General features: G+C 39.7%; 2 protein-coding genes across 2 annotated transcripts; one reads left to right on the top strand and one right to left on the bottom strand.

Moving 5' to 3' along the window:
• Positions 1-875: 875 nt before the first annotated feature.
• LOC311495293 (serine/threonine-protein kinase pim-3-like) lies at positions 876-6337 on the bottom strand. The gene is made up of 6 exons (XM_084554688.1): positions 6206-6337; positions 5235-5326; positions 4346-4396; positions 3548-3911; positions 3208-3384; positions 876-2457 (listed from the first exon to the last, which is right to left on the bottom strand). The coding sequence occupies exons 1-6, from the start codon at positions 6267-6269 to the stop codon at positions 2258-2260; spliced, it is 948 nt and encodes a 315-aa protein (XP_084410814.1). The 5' UTR covers positions 6270-6337; the 3' UTR covers positions 876-2257.
• A 5185-nt stretch (positions 6338-11522) lies between these two features.
• Positions 11523-13148, top strand: kbtbd13b (kelch repeat and BTB domain containing 13b). The gene has a single exon (XM_084554617.1). It carries the CDS (start codon positions 11551-11553, stop codon positions 12991-12993), a length of 1443 nt encoding a protein of 480 aa, XP_084410743.1. The 5' UTR covers positions 11523-11550; the 3' UTR covers positions 12994-13148.
• The last annotated feature ends 8726 nt before the right edge of the window (positions 13149-21874 follow it).

Consider the following 21874-nt stretch of genomic DNA (forward strand, 5'->3'; position numbering starts at 1 on the left):
TGCAAAAAGGAAGCTGTCAGTTATGTGTGACTTATTCATTTGCTGCAACAAATACATCTGACTGAAAAGCAGTAGTAACACAAGAATGAAAGCTGTGGGGTGCAAGCTAGTATATACAGTCAATGGGTGCAAGCCATAGTAACACTTGGATGCATAGAGAGAAGAGAGTGGATAAGGGCTCATTTGTTGACGACTGCCTTCACTGTTGTCCATGGTATACTGTATCTAATGCCTATGACTTTATTCATTTGTTCTTTCAACAATGAGATCCTGTAAACTCTTTGTGACTCTCTCTTGTAGTAGCAAGCAGCCATTTCTTAGAAGAAAAGCTGAGCTTCAGTCGCTTCCGACGAAGACGTTGTATTATTTCACAAGGTTGAAGATAATCTGATTCTCACAGTCAAATACCAAAATATGCAATTTTGTGTACAGTTATGCTATTAGATTATACACCGCTCAGGCATAACGTTATGACCACCTTCCTAATATTGTGTAGGTCTTGTACCTATAAAACTCCCAAGTTGTGACTCATCAGAGAATGGACATGGACCTTCTGAGGGTGTCCTGTGGTGTCTGGAAACAGAATGTTGTTAGTGGGGGCCTTTGGGTCCTATGGGTTGAGGGGAGGGGCGTCTGTGGATCAATCTTGTTCCAGTGCATCCCACAGATACCAAACTTTGAGACACATAATTACAAATAATCATTTCATGACAATCAATTGACCAGGGTTTTAGCACTATTTGGGGAGAAACTGGTGTAAATCTGATGCTGAGAGATGTTAGACAAAATGAAGGAAATCAGACTAGAAAAATACAATATGTACAAAAAACAAAGTTTAATTTGAAAATCTTTGAAAAAATATTTTCTTTGTACATGAAGTGAGAAAACTCAAATCATATTTTATTCTTGTTTTCAGCTCACAAAGAAAAAATACAAAAATGTGAAGTTAAAAAAATAGCTATGTAAGGAATGTAATATTAAATAAATAAAAACAAATGTACAAAGATGAATGTTTGCATTGACTGTGCATTTTACCCTGACAACTGGATAAGGATAGAACTGACTTCAGGTATATCCTGCAAGAGAGACACGCTAGAAATGAGAAGGGTTGTGGAACTTCAGAACCCTTTGATTAAAAAAATAAATAAAATAAAAATAAAAAATTCTTCAGTCAGTTCTCCATGTGTGCATCTTAAATCTTCATGTAGTATCAACACTGAAATTCACTGTATTTTCAAACAAAAACCAGCTCTGCTTGACAAGATAAACTATCAAACTGTAGAAACTAATGTAAACAATGAAGAATGAGGAAAAACATACACAGCATACAAAGCCATGTTGCTTGGGTCCTGAGTCAGCCCCATCTCAACGGGGCTGTGCGTGTTTGGGTCTGGTATTTCTCCTTGTCAGCAGGAGAGTGTCCTTCATTATTTCAATGACGACATGACTGGGTGGATGGCTCAGAAGAAGACTGAAAAAAACCCATTTTTTCCTGCAAATGCTAGCCGATTTTCAGTTTCCCCTCACCATTACTTTTGTAACAAGATATCTGGAGCAGTCTCCTTGGACTCTGTTAACGAGATTTTGCATTTTTTTCCCATAGGTCCACATTCTGCTTGGCTGAACACTATGAATCTAAACCTATCAAAGTAAAGTATGGTATGTACTAAAGCGTGGTAACAGTGGCAACAAAACTGAACATTTAAGTTCAAGGCCACACAAGTCAAAATGCAATCTGCAAAAGCTGCTACCTCCTGGGCAAGTTAATCCCCATAAAAAGCTTAGGCCAGGTGACTTTACAGCATAAACAAACATGTTTACAACCTGGTACAAAAGTATTTCAAATCTGAATTATGGACTAAACACTTAATTGAAAAAAATACTAGGTAAAAAAATGTATATTTTTTCAGTCTCTCTGTGACCCGCCATTTAAAAAATAAATAATGGAAAAAAACATTTGCTTCGTTTTTTGATTTTTTTTCCTCCACTGGAAAACAATCTGGCTGAACCTCTGAGGAACCATCCACCCGTCAAGACTGACCCCTTGACAGTCTGGTTTCTGCTGCACTTATTACCATTTTCTCACAACAGCTTTTAAACTCAAGGCACTCTGAAAGAAGCACAGAGGTGCTGAAGGATCCAACTTCATTCCTGAACTGAGACCATGACTTTACAAATCCATATTCAAGAAAATGTTTCTGGGCGGATGGGGGGGTGTGGCAGCTTTCAATCAAGTCCGTGCTACGCTCCCAACCAATCAGAGGCTCTCTTGGCAGGAGGAGGAGGAGGAGGAGGAAGGCGAGGAGGAGTCAACTGTGAGAGGATGAAGTGTGACACTGCCAATGTCTGTTTGTTGACCATCACTGCCCGTCACCCAGGGGTGGAGAAGGATCTGCTCCAGGGTTGGCCTGTCGGATGGCTGCTGGCTCAGACACCAGCCAATCAGCTGCTGGCACTCTGTAACAAAGACACAAGAAGGTGAAGAACTGCAATCTTAAATGACGTCTCCATCACATGTCCTGTTTAAAAAGAAAAAAAAATCCTTTTCATTGTTAAAAATGCGGATTAAATTGCGGATCTTGCATTGTCATAAATTTTAAGATAATTTTTCAGGTAGCTTGACATGGCAAGTTGTATTCTTTTTACCTGATAAATGTTCTTTTTATGAAACTTCTGTTGACTGATCTCAATAACTAAATTAGTGCAATCAACCTTAAAAACACTGTTCACAACTAACCTCCTACCTTTGTCAGTGACAGGCTCTGGTCCACATTAGGACCAACCAACTAACTGCTGATGACGTAAATAAAGATAATGTTGATTTATGTGGATTTACAGTATGTGCAGCTTGATGAGAAAGGCTGCATTGAAACTCACAGAGGCCACCAAAACACAAACAAGGTCTGTCTCGTATTCAGAGCTCCTTTTCATCTCAGTGGGGTTGAGGCCAAGGCTCAGTGAAAGCTCTTCCACTTAAGAAGGACCCAGTTTTGTGCACAGGAACAGCATCATGTTGAAACTGTAAAAGTCTTCCTCAAACTATCCACACAGAGATGGAAGTATTGTATAAAATACAACACACATTCCCTGCACTGGAACTAAGAGGTGTAGACTCAACCAAGGAGAAAAAAGGCCCAGATAAAGGTGTCCACATAACTTTGTTTGTTTTTTTATCTAAGCAGAGAAGCCTTGTGACATTAGACTGACCTGTGGAGATTTTGAGTCTGAAGTAGATCTTTCCTCTCAGGATCTCATCGTCCTCTTCGAAGGGGATGTCCCCGCACACCATGTCATACAGCAGCACACCAAGCGACCAGATGGTGGCCGACTGACCGTGGTACTGACGGAAACGGATCCACTCTGGAGGACTGTACACCCGTGTCCCTGCAGGGCGGAGGGAGTGCACTTTAGGGATTTTAAACATCTGACAGAATTAAACTGTGCTAACCAACAACAAAACTCTCTCCTTCCTTCACTGCCACAAACGTATAAGGGGGCTTAGGCTGACAAAGCAGCTCTCATTGTGTCGTGATGTGGTCGGACTCACCATCAAACTCTGTGTAGACGGTGTCTTTGAGGAGGGCCCCTGAGCCGAAGTCAATCAGTTTGATCTGTCCGGTCCTCAGGTCCACCAGCAGGTTCTCATCCTTGATGTCACGATGGACTACACCACAGGTGTAGCAGTGACGCACAGCCTCCAGCACCTGCAGGAAGAAACTGCGTGCCGCCTCCTCGTCTAGAGCGCCGCGCTCTGTAATGTAATCAAACAGGTCCTGCCCCAGCTCAGGACGCTCCATCACAAGTAGCCAGCCGTCGGCCCGCTCCCACCAATCCAAGAGCCGCACTACTCCGCCGAAAGCCCCGTCCACCTTCTTCAACAGCACTATCTCTAGAGGAACCACGGAGCCGCACTGGAAGAAAAGTTAGAATAAATAAATTGCTCGTTTTAAATTATAGACTACAATAAACAACACAAGATGAACATCACATTATATTCATGTAGTGCAAAAGATTAAAAATGATATTTCTCCTTAATTTACTACTTATTTTTCCTAGTACTTCACTACTTATTTAAGTGCACCTGCCACAACATTGTTGTAATGTATTTTTTATTTTTTTGCACTGGTCACCTTCTTATCTCATAAACAAATTTGTTATTCTGTTTACTGCGTACTGTGATGGTGATAACTAATCCAAAACGGTTTCAAAAGTTAGTATCCCTCCTGCACTCTCACACCTAAGTTTTATTTTCAGTACCTTCATATTCTTCCTTATTTATTTGACCTATTACCATAATGAAATCACATTGCTTTTCAGTCAGCAAACAGGAACACTGCTATCTTACCAGAGAGCCCCACTCAGTCACTCTGTCCCTGCACACATGTTTCACCGCCACCTGCATATAAACAAATACAACATTAATATATACAACTTCCGCAGAGTATAGAATAAATGTAGTTTCTGTATTAAAAGTGTCTAACAATCATAATAAAGCAAAACAGCAGTTACGACACAGATCTGTGACGTAGCAACATGAAGCTTTTTGTTTACTGCCTCCGAATTTGGTGGTTGACGTTAATTTGTGATTAGACTAATCTTTCCTCACAGGTTTGGCTAATGCCATAGAATCGTTGTCAACACTTAACTGCTTCCTGAAGTTAAACTAATATTTTAGCCTAACTACAACCAGTCTCCTTTGTGAAAACAAAGACACATGCCAGGCAGGACTGAAATCTGTCAAGTTGTCCAGCTGGCAACAATAAAAAAGGAAGTAACAGATAGACAATAGGTCAGGCCTTCAAAATAAAAGCAGTTTTGCTGGAGCTGTAGCACCATAACCTGAAAATGTTTTAGACGTTACACTAGATATAAACTGGTAGTTTCAAACATTGTAACACAAAACAAAAATTTCATTAAATAAAAAATAGACTACTGAATAGATACGAGTGTTAACACAAGTTTGTGTTACAAATGGATGTAAACCAGCAGTCTATAATACAATGTTTTGAATTAAACAAAGTACAGAAGCTCACACTTCACCTGCGAAATATGTGTTTGGCATTAACGCACGGCAAACAACACAGTTATTATAAACAAATTAGTACAAGTACTTTAATATGTGGCTTTATTTCAAGGGTTCAAACAGGAAATTCAAATGCTTCCTGAATAGTAACTTGACGCCACGAGTCGCGGCCATGTGGTGGGACCAAAACAAAGCAGCAGCCCGCTCTTACCGGCAGTCCGTCGGCCAGGCGAACAGCAGAGTACACGGTCCCGAACCCCCCGCTGCCGAGCACCGAACCCAGTCGATACTGCTTCTCTTTGGCTACAGGGCACATGGGAGAAAGTCCGGGTTATCATTAGGTCGGTTGAGACACTCTACAGAGTTGCGCCAAAATTTCAGCCCCCCCCTTCAAAAAAACAAAAACAAAAACCACACACACACACAAGCGATTCCGAGGATGTCTCCTCGTTTTACGGTTATGTTTAGCCACTTCAGCATCACAGCCAGCCCCTATTATAACACGTTTAACGAATACGGTTGCCTATATTCTACAAAATACATGAGAAATCACTGAGCACACAAATGCTTTAAGCGGCTCATGCTGTTCTTGAGTCGACCGTTTAAAAATGGCTGTCTATAGCGACATCTCTAACACGGAAAGAAAATAATATTTAGTTTTTTTAAATCACCTTTTAAACTTTAGAGGTCATTTAATTATATTATTACTAAGAGGTAGCCACACATTTTGCCTCAACTTCAATCTCAGAAACAATATAAAGATTGTTTTGTTTAAAAAAAAAAAAATCATAAAGTAGCAACAATCTGCTTTACGACTGGTGGACTAAAAAGGTCTTAATTTAAAAATGACTGTCGTCTGTTCAGTAGAAATACTTGAAATACACTAGGTTTCTAATGTTTAGCACTATTAAACAGCCCTACCAAACACATATGTTAGCTAGTCGCGTAACCAAGTCAGTTTCCCCCAGTTAAATCGCCGGTGCACGTGTTACGCCGCATTTGACCCAGATTTTCTGACCTGATTAGACATTTCATTTTTGAAAGATTTATTTGCGGCCAGGTTTGGTGTACCACCAATAGCAGGTTAGGTAGTGTTGTGGGAAACTAAACTGGGTCACAGAATCTAACAGCTACCGAATGTGTTGTAACGCGACAATGACAAGACGCCCCCAACAGCGTTACCTTGCTGCAGCTTAGCCGGTAGATCCATGCTGGACGAGAAGGAGCCCAGTCTGGAGAGCAGCATACTGCTCGTGAATTCTCCCAGAAAACGAAACCAGGAAAATATTCGGGCAGAATATCTCAGAACAAAACTCCGCAGTCCTTCTTATTGCCAAGTTAGTGCCCAAACACGGTTAAAATCCGTCGTTACTCCGGTCATGTTCTGTACACACGAGGGAAGCCTGTTACGGTATCCAGACAGAGTAGCGCGCCCTGCCGCTGCCAATATTTACAAAGAGCAAATAGATCCCTCCGCCTGACCCACGATGAACATCACATGGCACCACGGGACTTGCCGCATCCCCACCACGCCAACACAGCACGATTAACAATGGGGTGCCGAATCGCATCGACTCGTTGTGAATTCTAAGTCGGGGACGTGAATATGGAGCCATAAAGGAATGAGGAATCACGCGAACTAGGACAGGCAGGACAGGCGCAGGGATCCAGAGGGTCACTGAGCAGTGCTACGCCACATTAAAGAGAGTAGAGGTTTCCCTCCCAATAAGAACATCACAACATCATAAACAACAACAATGATAATAATAATAATTTAGTTAATACTACACAACAAAAAGTGTAATCCAAGCATTGATATCGGATTAAATTGTTAAAATTATCTCCAAATGTTGAAATAATAAAGTTGTGAAGTTGTAAAATTGTGAGAACAATACAAATGTTTGTGTGTGTGCACAGTGAATCTGGGAGATAACAGACAAAAAATAATTAAATGTACAGGTGTTTCATTGCGGACAGAGATCTTGCAGGCATTCATTTATAATTTAATTTGTAATCATTTTCAGTTTTAGCTGATGGACTGAAGTCACAGTTAGAATCAGTCTGACATTATTTAACTTAAATTGTCCAAATATCTGGGGAGACTATCCAAACAGACTATCATTTTAAATATCTAGGTATTGTCCTAGAAAATAAAGGGAAAAATGCATTGCAGACCGCTAGATATAACCTGTCAAATTTTAGATATATTTGAAACTGCTTGACGACACCTATTGCAAAACTTTTCATGAACGCAATGATCATTCCACGTTTAACGGATGTATGACAAGTTGGACCCAGGCAACAAGCACGACACTGAAGCCTTTTCTACCACTGCATGAGCAAGCTCTCAAGGTGCTGGATAGAGAGCCCAAACTCTATCATCACTGTAAGATTCTTGATAAACTTAACATCCTTAGTTGGGATAATTTAATAAAACACACTGATGCCTGCATACTGTTTAAAATCATAAATGGTAAGGCACCACCACCACTCTGTGCCTTTATAAAGCAGAAAGATTCCAGCAGCAAAGTAGCAAGGCCTGTCCTCAGAGGGGACTGTGTGATCCCTCATAGATCTAGTGCCTTTAGTCAACTGTGCTTTTCTGTGAGAGCTTCTAAACTATGGAATACAATACCTATTGACATAAGAAACTGCACCTCTTATTTTACATTTTCCACCTGAAGGACTGCTTCTGAATAACCAAATATGCTGTATCTGCCTTATAGCCTGCATGTTGTTGTCTACTGATAAGATAAGATAAGATAAGATAGGACTTTATTTATCCCTGTGGGGAAATTAGGATTAGGGTATTGCTCTGTTTATGTTGTCATTGTTCTGGTTTCAGTATTTGTTTTAGTTTTGTATTTGTTTTAGCTTTGAGCCACCCTAATGGCTAATGCCTAGTGTTTAGTGATGAATAACTCCCTTTTTTTCACAGATATGATAAAGGTTCTTAAAGCATCTTACCAAAAGGACTACAGCTGAAAATTAGCCAGCCGGCTAACACTGGCACATTTACTATTAACTAGATTAATGTGCAATATCCTTTTTAAATAAATAAATAAATAAATAAAATGAAATGAACTCCTTTCAGTCACTAGACACAGTTCATGACCGTAGGTGAGGATTGGAACAAAGATTTTCCCCACGACAGTTCGACACTCGCTCCAATTTACCATCACCCGACGACCTTCTGGCCACAGCTCCTACCAGCCACTTCTGCAATGGAGGATTTGAACATGGCCCACTCGGATTCCATGTCAGTTCCCTCCCCCGGGATGCATGAGAACATGAAAAGCTCTTCCAGAGGTGGGAGTTGAAGATCTTGCGAACAGGGCCCTCCGCCAGTTGTTTCCAGTTCACTATCAGTTTGGGTTTCCCAGGTCTGACAGGTCAGGTAGTGATCAGTTGACAGCTCTGCGCCTCCCTTAAATCATATGGCCGCAGATCTGATGACACAACCACAAAGTACCATCGATCTTTGGCCTAAGGTGCTCTGGTACCAAGTACACTTATGAGCCACCTTATGCTCAAACATGGTGTTCATTATGGACAATCCGTGACTGGCACAGAAGTCCAACAACAAAACCCCACTAGGGTTAAGATTACGAAGGCCGTTCCTCTCAATCACTCCCCTCCATGTTACTCCATCGAATGCATCGTTACCCACTTCAATGCCACTTCATTCTAGCAAATCTGTTGTGACTCATCTTAGTCCCCAGTTTACAGCCTGACATCAGGTTATGTGTAATACCAGGTATTACTCAATGTTGCATAAAGCTGCAGAATGAATAAATCCCACCTCACTAACAAAGATCAATGAATATGTATTTATTTATCCAACACCATCATTTGCATTTCAAACCCACAGTGTTTAGCTGGTGAGCTGTCGTGGTAGGGCCACATGTGGAGGAAGCTGACACTAAATTACTGCAGAGTCACACACAAATTCAAACACATATTTAATAAAAGATTAAATACCATAACTCACAGAACATACCTGGACTAAAAAGGACTTAGGAGTACATATGATGGCTCAGAATTTTGGGAGATATGTTATCAATTTGCCCAATACTTAATGCCATTCCCCTCAACCTCAGCACTACTATGAATATCATGCTGATTAGTAACTCTTAGTATGCCAAATTGCTACACTAAGGTCATAAAAATGGTGTCATACCTGCTTCTTAGGAACATGTTGGAATTTTCAATGTGACTAAGTGCTATGTTAGCAGTTAGCCAGGGGTCTGCAACCTTTACGACCAAAACAGCCATTTTGTCCTCTCTCCCACAAAAAAATAAAATAAAATAAAACTTGTCTGGGACTACAAAACATATTTGACCCCCAAAGTAATGATAACACAATAATCTAATCTTATATTGTTATACTACAGTTGTTTGCTCAATATCATTTCATATGACTCCACATTGGTACTTTCTTGTCACATATTAAGCATTCAGGTAAGACAGGCTCGCTGGTAGCAACAGCAAATGAATCTATGCACACAAAATGTAACTCTATTATCCTCCAAGACTTTACCGTTAGTTTACCCGGAGTGGGGGCCAAAAGCAGGCAATGGCACATATTTTGTCAAAATATGAAAAAGATTACTATTTGTTTTTATTTCTGTGTCACTGAATCACATTGAACTCCAAGATAAGAGTGGCCTAGGGTAAGCAGGTTCAATTCTTATTAGATTATGAGTTTTGTAACACCAGAGATTTCCTTATAGTAATAGCCCACACAGAAAGGAATACCTCTGGCCCTGGTATGGCAGTTATTCTGGGTATTATTATTGTTATTATTCATTCATTCATTCATCTTCTGTAACCGCTTGTCCTGTGAAGGGTTGTGGGGGGGCTGGAGCCTATCCCAGCTGTCATCGGGCTAGAGGCGGGGCACACCCTGGACAGGTTGCCAGTCTAACGCAGATTACTATTATTATTATCATCAGAAATCTAATGTAAATGTATGTTAATTAAAATGCCAGTAGGTTTGTAAGAGCTTTTAGCTGAAAACTGCCCACTGTTGTTGAATAAGCTGAGTCTGAACCACACAGTAAACAGACAAATTACTTCATATTTCTATTTTGTGTATTTGACATCCTGTCTGTGTGCAGTCTTCTTTGTGCAGTAAGTATACGGTATAGTTTAGCAGTAGCCACAGTCTCTTTGACAGTTCAAGGAAGCCACATAGCATTACATTAGCTGCATTGTATGCGCCCCAGCGAGCTCAGATCTGGGTCAGTCACTTCTTCCTCCATGCAAGTGAATGTAAAGACAGAGATCTATAGGACATAGATTTTAAGACGCATGAGTGCTGCTGTTATTGTCAGGACAAAAGTTGGTTGAAATGATCTGAGCTCAAGCACAAACACTCGCTTGATGATTATTAGGTTAGATTATATTCTGCTATTCAGCTAGGAGAGTGCTTACATGCAACAGCCTGTGGCTTTACATCATGAGCTACTATTAAATGTGTAGTTTATATGAATGTTAACATAGAAGACTTTCACCACTAGATAATTATTTAATCTTACAATCTTACAATCACTGAACAATCATCAAATTCTATTGGACCTTTGGTAAATCTAATTATTTGCAATGCCAGCTAAGAATCTCCATACCACCCTAATTTTAAATATGAGGGTAACAGCTCGCAACATTACCCTGGAAACGTATTAGCCAAAGGTAGGAAAACAATCTCCCTGCCAGCTCCACTAAACCTAAGAGATTAGTCGCTCATTTATATAAAATGTTTTCAGCTTTTTCTTGGCTAGATACACTGGGGGATTTATCTCCACGCTAGCTGTTCTCCAAATTCCAGTTTATATGCTAAGCTAACTGACTTCTAACTGTGTCCCTCTATTAATCATACATGATACATGACACAATAGCATTGACCTTTGCATCCAACTCAAGGCCGTAAAGCAACTGAGCCTATTCACTGGATTTGACCATATTATTATGAGCATGCACTGATGATAAATGAGACAAACTGTGAACCATCTCCTGGTTGCTGATCATACTGAATAGTAAGGTTCCCTCAACATGTTGCTCCCCCAAATGAATGACTTTATTTAATGTGAGTTTCAGCAAGTGTTATCCTCACCGTGAATATCTGATTGTCATATTAAACGTCTTTTGTTAAATATACAGTCTCTGTAGTCTGTCAGTAAACTATCACCATGCAAATTGTTATGCTCAAGTCAGTGTTTTCCAACATTCTCTAACAGTGTAAGGACTGTTTTTGTTGGGACAACTGAAACGACCTTTAAAGTTTGCAGCAGAGATCTCTGAATCTGTGCTTGTGTGTCCTTGTCCTGTCCACGACATGAATGTGGCTCGCCATCATTTGTTCAATGCTATGTTTAGCCGTTTCTATTTTGAATGCTGTGAAATAACTGATCCTCCCCAACTGGAGTCAGTGCTCTCCAGCTCCAGTGCGAGTTGTTTGGAAATGCTTCAACCTTTCGTTTCATTTTGGTGGGGGATATTTTCTTGAGTGTCGCAGTCACAGAGGAGTAATGTCGGTGCCCAGAGTTGGATCAGAGGAAAGCAGCAGCAGCTGTGACGGTGCAGACGTTGAAAGGCATCTGCCATGTTCTAGCTCTGGCTTCGTCTCAGCTAGATTAACTGTTGTAGTTGGAGAGACACACTTCTCTGAGGAGAAAATGTTACTTGTTCAGAGCTGTGACTATTTCCGGGCTCTGTATCGATCTGGAATGAAGGAATGTCAGCAGGAAGAAATCCACCTTAAGTATCTGCATGCTCGAGGCTTCCTCATTGCCTTGGCAGTTTTACGTGGAGGAACGCCAATTTTGGATGGAGACGACATTGTTGAAGCTATTGAATGTGCTGCATTCTTGCAGGTGATACCGCTCACCAAGCATCTTATCAACCTCATTGATGTTGACAACTGTTTACTGATGTATCACACAGCTGCCACCTTTGGCCTCATGGATCTTTACCACGCTGCTGCGCTGTTCATTCGAGACATGTACAGTGACCTGGAAGCAGAGGTCAGGAAAACCTTACCATCAGAGCTTACCTCTTATGTTGAGTCTCTGACCCCAAGAGTTTTTGTGGCTGTGGGGGCCCATGTGACCTGCGGTGCAGAAGATACTGTCCACGCAGCCTCCAGGACGGTCTGCTATTTGGATGAAACTGGCAATACCTGGAAAGTATTAACAGATCTTCCACTAGAGGCCAGCACCTCCATGGCTGGAGTAACAGTTTTAGACAACAGATTGTACATCATTGGAGGTGTCCATGGACTCCATAAACAAGTCGCAGAATCTTTTTGCTACAACCCTGAAAACAACAGCTGGAGCAGGATTGCCAGTCCAGCTCAGCTGCGCTATAATCTCAGCCTTGTGGGTGTAGATGGTTGTCTTTATGCCATAGGAGGAGAATATGAGCGGACAACAATGTCTTCTGTGGAAACATACAATGTAAATACCAGGGGTTGGACATTTGCTGCTCACTTACCACGACCAGCAGCAGGAGCTGGTTGTACTAAAACCATGGGCAGGATATTTGTTTGTTTATGGAGACCAATGGAGACCACAGAGATCTACGAGTATGTTCCAGGGAAGGACGAGTGGCAGCTCGTTACCACGATGATCAGGCACCAGAGCTATGGACACTGCATGGTCGGCCACAGGGACAACCTCTACATCATGAGAAATGGCCCATCTGATGACTTCCTAAGATGTTTGATGGACTGTTACAACCTGAGCTCGGGCCAGTGGTCATCCCTGCCGGGACACTTTGCCAACAGCAGAGGTTCACTGTTCACAGCTGTAGTGAGAGGCAGCTCTGTGTTCACGCTCAACAGAAGCATGACACTTGAATACATAGTTGACGGTAATAGTTGGAAGCCCAGGCGACAGATGAAGGGCTTCCCCAGAAGTGGATCTGTGTGGACATTTCTGCTGAGGCTACCAGAGGCTCTCGTGCTGAAATAGTGACTTTATTTGCAGTAGTATGTATTTTCTACAGCCCAATGTACAATTTTGGCTCAACCACATATTTATACTGTTCTGTCTGCTATTTCTGTCTGTTACAGGCCCAGCTACCACTTCATGCATCAGCCATAGAACCTGTTGTGTCTTATGTAGTTTTTAACAAGTTTAAAATCGATGAATTATAAGGCACAGTTCTAACTTGACTGCAAAATGCTTCCATCTGCAAAATGACTGAATTTATTTTTGCAGTTTGTCCTTGCCCTTAACTTTTGAGTGTTCTTTTACTACCTCTTTTGTGTTTAGGATATTGAACTTCCTGCATTGTTTGTAGATCCTGTAATCAATTAAATTTGAAAGTCTGTAGTTGTGGATACAGGGGACAAGTTGGATAGCAATGATAATTCTCATGGCTCCTTTTTTGTAATATGATAAGCGATCATAAACCGAACCCAAATGGACATTCGCGCCAAACTGAAAGAAAATTCTTCAAGGTGTTCCTGAAATTTTGCATTCACAAGTTATTAGTTGATTTGTCCTTCAGTCCAAGTGAATATTTGTGTCAAATTTAAAGAAGTTCTGTCAAGGCATTCCTCATAATGTCTGCCATTTACAAGACGGTTTTTAACCCTTTTTAACATTGCTGAGTAGTTTGTATTGACTGACATCTACAGACCTCAAGGAACGTCATGTACAGCATCTGGGGAGATTTTCTGCAAAGTTAGTTTTTGATAGAAGAATATAAATGCATGGGAAAATATAGTATATTGTAGAGTAAAATAAATAAATAAATCACAAACTTTCAAATTTTAAGAGGACATCATAAACCTATTTTTAAACTGCCTTTTAAGGCTTTTATGTAAATATACAATAGACAGCAAATTAAAAGAAGGAATTCAACTGTTGATCAGCATAGTACGTCACTCTTATAAAATTACTTTCTGATGATTTCATGTTCCATTTCATACAATCTGGTTCCCAAATAATTCAGTGTTTTGAAGCTACAGTTTAAATTGCACAATAGTCATGTCCCTTGTGTCAAATAATCGTTTCTCTCGAAAGCCATGAACTGATACAAGAAAAAGAAAAGACACAACAAATTTAAACATTCAGAGGACTCAATTTTGTCTATTGAGCTCTTGGATGTTATAACCACATAAAATAAAAATTAAAAATAGTGTTTGACTATGAAAATATATGAATAATTATATTTTATTAACAACAACACGTTTCTTGAAACATGACATGTTTGTTTATTACGATGAAAATGGGCACTGTAGTTCTTAGGAACTGGCTCCATGTGAAGTCCAGTGTTTGTCCACACACAGAGCTTCTGTTTCCTGCAGCAGCCTCTGTTTCCTGTTGGCACAGAGCGACCATGATGATGATGCTGATGATGGAGGTTAATGACAGGCAGAGCCAGGCACCGCGGTCTGCTGGGCAGGATGCCAACCTCAGTCAGTAATGCTAAATCTGACAGAGAATGATGAGTGAGGCCGGGGTCAGGCCGGGACACAGCGTTCAGGCCGACGCCCTCCACAACCCCCGAGCCACAGGGACAACCTCTGCATCATTCAAATAAAATTTCCTTAAATGTTTCTGCTTCTACAGAACAAAACCTAGACTACTAAAATAAAATGACTAGCCAGCTTATCATCTGCCTCACTTGGGCATTTATATTCAGTGCTACTATATACTTTAGGGTCGGGGTTTAAACAGGGCTTTTGTTGCATAGATCGTGAAGGTTGTCTGCTACACTTATATGTCAGTAAAGTTTTAAGGTTCAGCAGATCCCATTTATTTTAAAAATCATGAAACAAATTCACATAAAATCAAACATTTCAGATATCAGAACTAAAAGTCATAGCAGCTTTAGCTTCATGTGCTATACAGAGCAGTCTCCTAATCATCAATGCTTTGGGAACAATGTTCCTTGCCGCAGGTGAAAAATGTGCCAAGAAAGCATATGGAGGCAACATGGCAATGTTCTTTTTATGTAAGGTGTCTTTGAGTATCTTGAAAAGCGCTTTTAAATAAAATGAGTTTCCGGTAAGTAACTGGTTAGAACCTATACTTGCAATGTAGCAATCACACAAACCCGTTTAAGATGTCTGTGACCATGTTTACACTTGATTTTAAAACTTTCATGCTTGTGCAGCGTCTCTTTGAATCTCTGCCATTAGAGGAAGAAGGCCTGCTTGTTAACAGTGTGGGGCTCCAGGCCAGTTGGGCGCTAACAAACTTTAATCAGAACTGCCTCTGATTATAAGTATAAACCCTCATCCCCCACCCGACCAAGGACTCCTCATTGTAGCCTCGAGAGACAAGTGTTTTCCACTCATCTGAGACTGACTCATAAACGGTCATATCCCCTGAGTGTGGAACATTTTTTTTTAGACTGAGTAATGCAAGCATATTGTGTAGGACGCAACATGCAGTTGTTGCAATGTCAAGCAGGGAGGTAAGACGTGGATGCAGGATACACACAAGGAAACAAGACTGGATGAAATAATATAGTTCAGTTTCTCATAACAAAGGTAACAGATGGTACTGCAGAGTAAAGCATGGTAATCCAAAAACCACAATAATAATAATAAAAAAACAACGGAAATCAACCAGAAGCTCCCAGGTACATTGGGCATGCATAACAGGTATATCTAGGGAGAGCCATGGACTATATATACACTGAGAACTAATGAAGGAACAAGACACTGGTGAGACCAATTAAAGAGGAGCAAACAGTCACAGAGGAGGGAAAAGTGTAAGGGACCACTTCCAAATAAAATTCGAAACAAGGAAAACTAAATGCACGTTGCATTTCAATTTGAAAAGTCTCAGTTCCGCAGAAAAATATCCCTCAGCCCAGAGGATGACAGGTGTCTCTCCCTTTGTGTGCTTCGCTTGTGAATGAGACCCCACCCACCACTGTCTGTATAAGGAGACAATGCTGTGCGACTCCCATGAATATTGAATAAATGAATATTTTAAAGCAGCTGAGCTTTTCTGTCTGCTTCCCTTTAACCAGTCCATGGTTAGTGTGTGTGTCTGTGTGTCTGTGTGTTGGAGGGGCGTGGCTCAAGTCATTTCTCACCAGGCTAGAGACAGCTGACCCTTGACCTTTTAACCAGATTCAATATGGTCGCCCCTACATATACACTGAGTTGTTATTCATTTGATTAATGTCATAGCATCCTGGAGGGTGCTGGTTGTCAGAGAGCATCGTACAGATAAACTGCTGAAATAAATGAGGATGATTGTCAGAGACACTCAACACATTTATTACAGTCATCATGAGGCAATGAGTGGTAATGTATCAAAACATTGAATTCATAGACAATGGACTCCATCAATGACAGGATTTTAAGCATGTATGAAGCAGCATGACAGGAAAGCTCCGCAGCTGTAAAACAGAGGTAAAGTTAGTGGTCTGTTAGTTTAACATAGCCAAGGTCTATATACTGTACAAAAAACACATAACAATGTGTATACATTTTGTTTATTCACAAGAATTTGTGTTCAGAATTTTATGGTCAGGTTTAAAATCATGATCCAGTGTTAGATTTAAGGTGCGTTCACACTAGCAGTAAGAGCGCGACGAGCTACAATACATTTTGAATGGATATGAAAGCTGATGTCCAACACTAGACGCTATGTGTCAGGCAAGACTCGCATGAAAGCTGTCTCAACTTTTTTTTGTGGTTCCTCTGACACAGAGATGTGTCAACCAATCACGTGCATTTGCTTTACCCATTGGCATGTTGTATATACAATCAATACCCATTCCAAATGTTCATAGTGTGACCGAACCATTACAGTGCCATCACAGTGAGATCACACTATCAGGGACAAGAAGCTACAACTTGGTCAGCGTTGCCAGCGACATTCTCACCACTGGAGTGTCACTCAAGCGCTTGGTGACAGCAGCTCAACTTCTTATCGCTGCTAATGTAACCACACCATAAAACTATAACAACAGAAAAAGTTCAGTAATATATACAATGGTGTCCCAAAGGCTAACCTCATCAAAAACATTCCACATTTTATAAAAAAAAAAAAAATCCAATGCTTGAGGATTTAGAAATATTTACTTAAATCAGATTTATGTAAAATAATGCAGAAGTGCTTACAATATTATGGCAAAGCATAGCACTCCCTGTGGAAACTGGTTCAGCTGTATCCAAAGCACAATCAGACACAATCAAGTATTCTACAGAGACACACCACCACACCCTACGGTTTCCATCTTTGTGCAGAAGGATTGCTGCAGCACAATAATGAGCCCAAACACACCTCAATTGTGTGTACTGTCTTTGGCCCCTCGTGAAGCCAGAGGGCCCCCTGATGGACATATGTTGCTGACTGACAACCAGTCAACAACACTTTGCAGTTGTGCGCTTAGTTAGCTAACAGCAGCACCTTCCCCTCCGTGTTCCCTTCAGAGGTCAAAGGTCAGCATGTGTGCAAGGCTGTCTGGAAATATCAGACCACCTAACTGCTGCTTTACATCAGCATCATTTATTCATGTATTCAAACATATAGTGTGTATTATTTTTTTTTTTATTATTTCATCCTTGTGTCCCATTGTTTCCATTTTCACTATTGCCCCCTGAATGTTACTGAATGGGACTTTGTCATGTCAAAGCACCTTCCCTATGCTGTTGCAATATAAACTGTTATAAAGGGGGATTTAGTGATTCAGTGCTATGTAGCACCACAAAAGGTGATTTGTGTCTCTGCTGTGAATATAGTCATTATTTGCATGTTCTCCCTGTGTCTGCGTTGGTTCATGCATAGGTGTGCATGTGAGTGTGAATGGTTGTCTGTCTCTCTGTGTTAGCCCTGTGATAGACTGGAGACCTGTCCAGGGTGTACCCCGCCTTCACATTTGAACAAATTATCAATGGTTTACAACGCTTCTAAATCTTATTAAAAATTCCTTCTGATCCAATCAGATCTGTTTTGATTGAGGTGATTATATGTTCTCATGGGCTTCTATTAATGAAAAAACAGTGTCTATCCTCCTCCTCACACACAAAGCCCTCCATAACCAGGCCCCCTCCTATCTCACTGACCTGCTCCATCGCCACAATCCATCCCGCAGCCTCCGTTCATGTGACGCAAACCTCCTTACTCCACCACTCAAGACCAAGCATCGAACCTGGGGCGACAGAGCCTTCTCTGCAGCTGCCCCCTCCCTCTGGAACTCTCTCCCCAAACACATCCGCGACTGTACCGACCTTCCTACCTTCAAATCTCTGACGAAAACACACCTTTTTAAAATTGCTTTTAATGTTTAGCTCAGTCTATTGTGTTTTTGATGTTATATTTCACATTGTTTTGCTAATTTGATGTTCTTTTTATGTAAAGTGTCTTTGAGTATCTTGAAAAGCGCTTTTAAATAAAATTTATTATTATTATTATTATTATTATTAAATGGAACCAGTGTTGCAATGCTACTAGGAACTGTACCAAAAAACTTTCTACTAAAATAGTAAAATAATGTTGTGTTTTTGATCTCATCTCATCACATCTCAATCTGGTGTGGCTTGGAGTATTTTGGGGTTTTTGACTTTATTTTATATACTGATTAAGTGTTGAAAAATCATTAAGTGTCTATTCAGCATTTTTAAAGTCAGAGTAACCATTTCAATGCAACAGAAAATCACACTTTAGGTTACGCATTAGTGTAAATGGAGGACTTTTAGTTTGTAAAAAGTATAAAAAGCATTTTATCTTTAAACTATAAAAGCTATATTAAGCTATACAAATAGTATAACAAATGTGGAGAAAATGTGAAGTTTACTAAACATCCATGCAAGATTTTCAAAACTATAAATGCACATAGTATATAATTAAGAGCATATTTCTTGCTGATAAATTAAAATGGTACTAGCATTATTAAACATGCTGCACCCTCTTGTGGACCACTACTGTCCATATAGAAACTATAAAGAAAACACTTGAGTTTATTAATAAAATCAAGTAATACATGCATACACCACTGATGCAATGGTGCCATCAAGAGATGACATGAAGAAACTGCAGGACACTGTAGACTAAATAAGAAACCGAAGAAAACAGAAATAGTTTGGGGCTCAAACATAATAAATATGTAGTATGAATTGTTTTCTGTGATTTTACATGAGTTACTGTCTTTATAAGGGAACAAAATGATATTCACAAGGGGCATGGAAAAGTCTTTCAAAATATTTACCATGCATTTGCACATATTACTGTTATTACAACTGTGGACATTTGTAGATGATCTTCACATTTATGCAGATTATTCATTAGTAATGTGGCATTATAATTTCATATAAAATATGATTCACTTTCTAAATGGGTCCACTTTAATATCCAAATTATCTTTTCATTGACCTAATCATAAATAAACTGTGAATAAAAAGTTTAAAGACTTTAAAGTTGAGAGCAATCTGGATATAAATATTATGATATGATTAATCACTGACATTGGAAGAACTGATAAAAGAAGAAGCACAAACTTGATCTAAGCCCTCATTGTGATTTGATCCAGTGCTCTAATGGATCAGCAGCTAGCGTTTGCCCAATAGCGACACCATCTGGCAAAATAGTGTGATTTCAATTGGTGGCTGAAAAAAATGTCCAATCTACATTCTCTTAATGAATGAAATTTTCTATGTTTATTGAGTCTGTGTTTACGTGTTTATACACGTTATCTAAGAGGAATGTGTCTGTTTTTAGGAAGGATGATAAATGTGTTGAGTTAATTTAAGTAATTTTTTGTGTTATCTGTCTCCTTTCAGACAAATGAATAGAGACAACAGAAAAAGAAATCTACATCTAACCTTAATGTGATCTTTCAGAGTGATTGATAATTATTGAGATGCTCTCTAGATCTCAGCCTGATTGAGCATGTATTTCATACACTGAAGACAAAACTAAAGGGAGAATTGCATCAACAAACAACTGAAGACGGCTGCACTAAAGGCCAAAGCATCACAAAGGAATAAACTCATTCTCTGTTGATCTTCATGGGTTCCAGGCTTCAGGCTGTTATTGCAGGATTCTGCAACATGTTTACATCAATATTACCAGTTTATTAATATTCTTATTCAAGTAAATGATGTTAGGGTCCAAATGGGTTCTTTTTATAGAACTGATAGATGCTCGATCAAACTGAACATGACGTTCATATACAGAGCACCAGTACCACAGAACAGCATTAAAAGCCAGTGCCAACACTCACTGCTGATGCACCTTTCTTAATTTGATTACTTCCTGAAAATTTAATTTGCAGCAGAATTATAACCAATCACATGACTATTTGCAAGCACGTAGTGTTGAGGGTGTGTCAGAACTGTGTCTGGATTGCCCTGAGAACTCAAGCAGAATATAGTATGGTATCAATTACTCTGTGAATCTGAACCGAGCATACCTGTGGGTGTGAAAACATCAAAATGACCAAAGTGCATCTCAGATATATCTGGGATCAAGTATACATTCAGTGAACATGGACCAATGTTACTGCACTTTGATTTGGCCTAGCTTAAGAATATGAATCATAGCAACATGTGGACAGGTTAATATCGTTTTAGGATAGTTCCTCTGTTTTTGCAAAGTAACACATGGCTCATTTATCAAAATAAAGTGTTTAATTCTTCATTCACAGCACTGAATTGAGTATGTCAGTTGATGCATTGAAACTTAACTTGTCCTTTTAACTTGGATTTGATGTTAAGAAACATGTGGGCTATGCAAAGAATGAAAAACAAATTTATGCTAATATACTGTATGTTCTCTGTAGAAATGTTAATAATGGTTTGTTTCCATACATTCTGTTTAATTTTACTACAGGATATGTACAGAGAGTAGAACACAGTGTGTACATGCTTGACGGTGTATGAAGACTCTGCTTAATGGTTAATGGTAGTTTGCGCTGTTCTGCAATGCAATGCACATATAGAAATACATTACACAGAACAGACAGCAGCACCAACTAACGAGCAGAGTAACAGAGTATGAGTTAGGGCAGGCTAAGATGTAGGCTCTGTGTAGATCTATTGCAGGAATATAAAGCAATCTTAACATTGGGCTAACTAACCTTTCACTGAACGATTAGTTTCAACTATCCAAATCAGGTAGCAATACCACCAGTAACCACTGGATTGCTGCCATTTATCTGTTCTGCCGTTTTGGATGTAAAGGCAATCACTTCAGTAGAATTAAATAGACTCCTCACAATCAGGAACTACTCATACATTTTATTTAAGACCAGTGGCACAGTCAAGTTACAATAAAAATTATTCTTTGGCTATTCAGTAGAACTTTTCAATTCAATGGAATGAAAAGGCCTTTGGTGTTTGGTGATACCTACAGGAGAATTAAGGCATTTATTTTGATGGAGGGGCCATGTGGTCATTTGCCAACCCCCTTTGATAAAACAACAATCCTAAAATTAAACGGCCCATGTACTTCTTGGTATCTCAAGTTTGGCTTTAGACTCTGAAATAAAAAAGTAAGATTTAAGATTTAATTTTAAAAGCAAAAGTTAAAAATGCTAAACAAGACTTTAATATTTGACAAAAAGAAAACAGAAAGAGAACTAAACGAGAAATTTGATATAAAACCGGACTTTATGTATGCGAAGAAGACGGTAAAGAAGAAATTAGTTGTTCACATTACTAATTTTAGACTTTATGAGACAAGCACCAGGAAAATACGACTGTATATGTATATATTTTTTTATGTTTTTAAATCATGTTTCTTTTTTGGATAGAAAAATAAAAAGGTTTTCGAAGCAAACTTAAAATACGTACATGCTGACCTGTTTCATTTTCTCCAGCCAGATGCAAGACGTTCACGCCGAGTGGATGCGCGCTCCCGCGGTCGATTGCGCGCTTCC

The sequence above is a fragment of the Chelon labrosus genome, assembly GCF_963514085.1.
Source record: "Chelon labrosus genome assembly, chromosome: 11".
NCBI lineage: Eukaryota > Metazoa > Chordata > Actinopteri > Mugiliformes > Mugilidae > Chelon > Chelon labrosus.

Excerpts from the sequence above, each read along its gene's own strand:
- kbtbd13b (XM_084554617.1), top strand. The coding sequence starts at position 11,551 with ATGTCGGTGCCCAGAGTTGGATCAGAGGAAAGCAGCAGCAGCTGTGAC.
- LOC311495293 (XM_084554688.1), bottom strand. The coding sequence starts at position 6,269 with ATGCTGCTCTCCAGACTGGGCTCCTTCTCGTCCAGCATGGATCTACCG. Across the intron at positions 5,327-6,205 it reads ACCGGCTAAGCTGCAGCAAG|CCAAAGAGAAGCAGTATCGA; the intron begins GTAACGCTGTTG and ends TGTGCCCTGTAG. Across the intron at positions 3,912-4,345 it reads TGACTGAGTGGGGCTCTCTG|TGCGGCTCCGTGGTTCCTCT; the intron begins GTAAGATAGCAG and ends CTTTTCTTCCAG.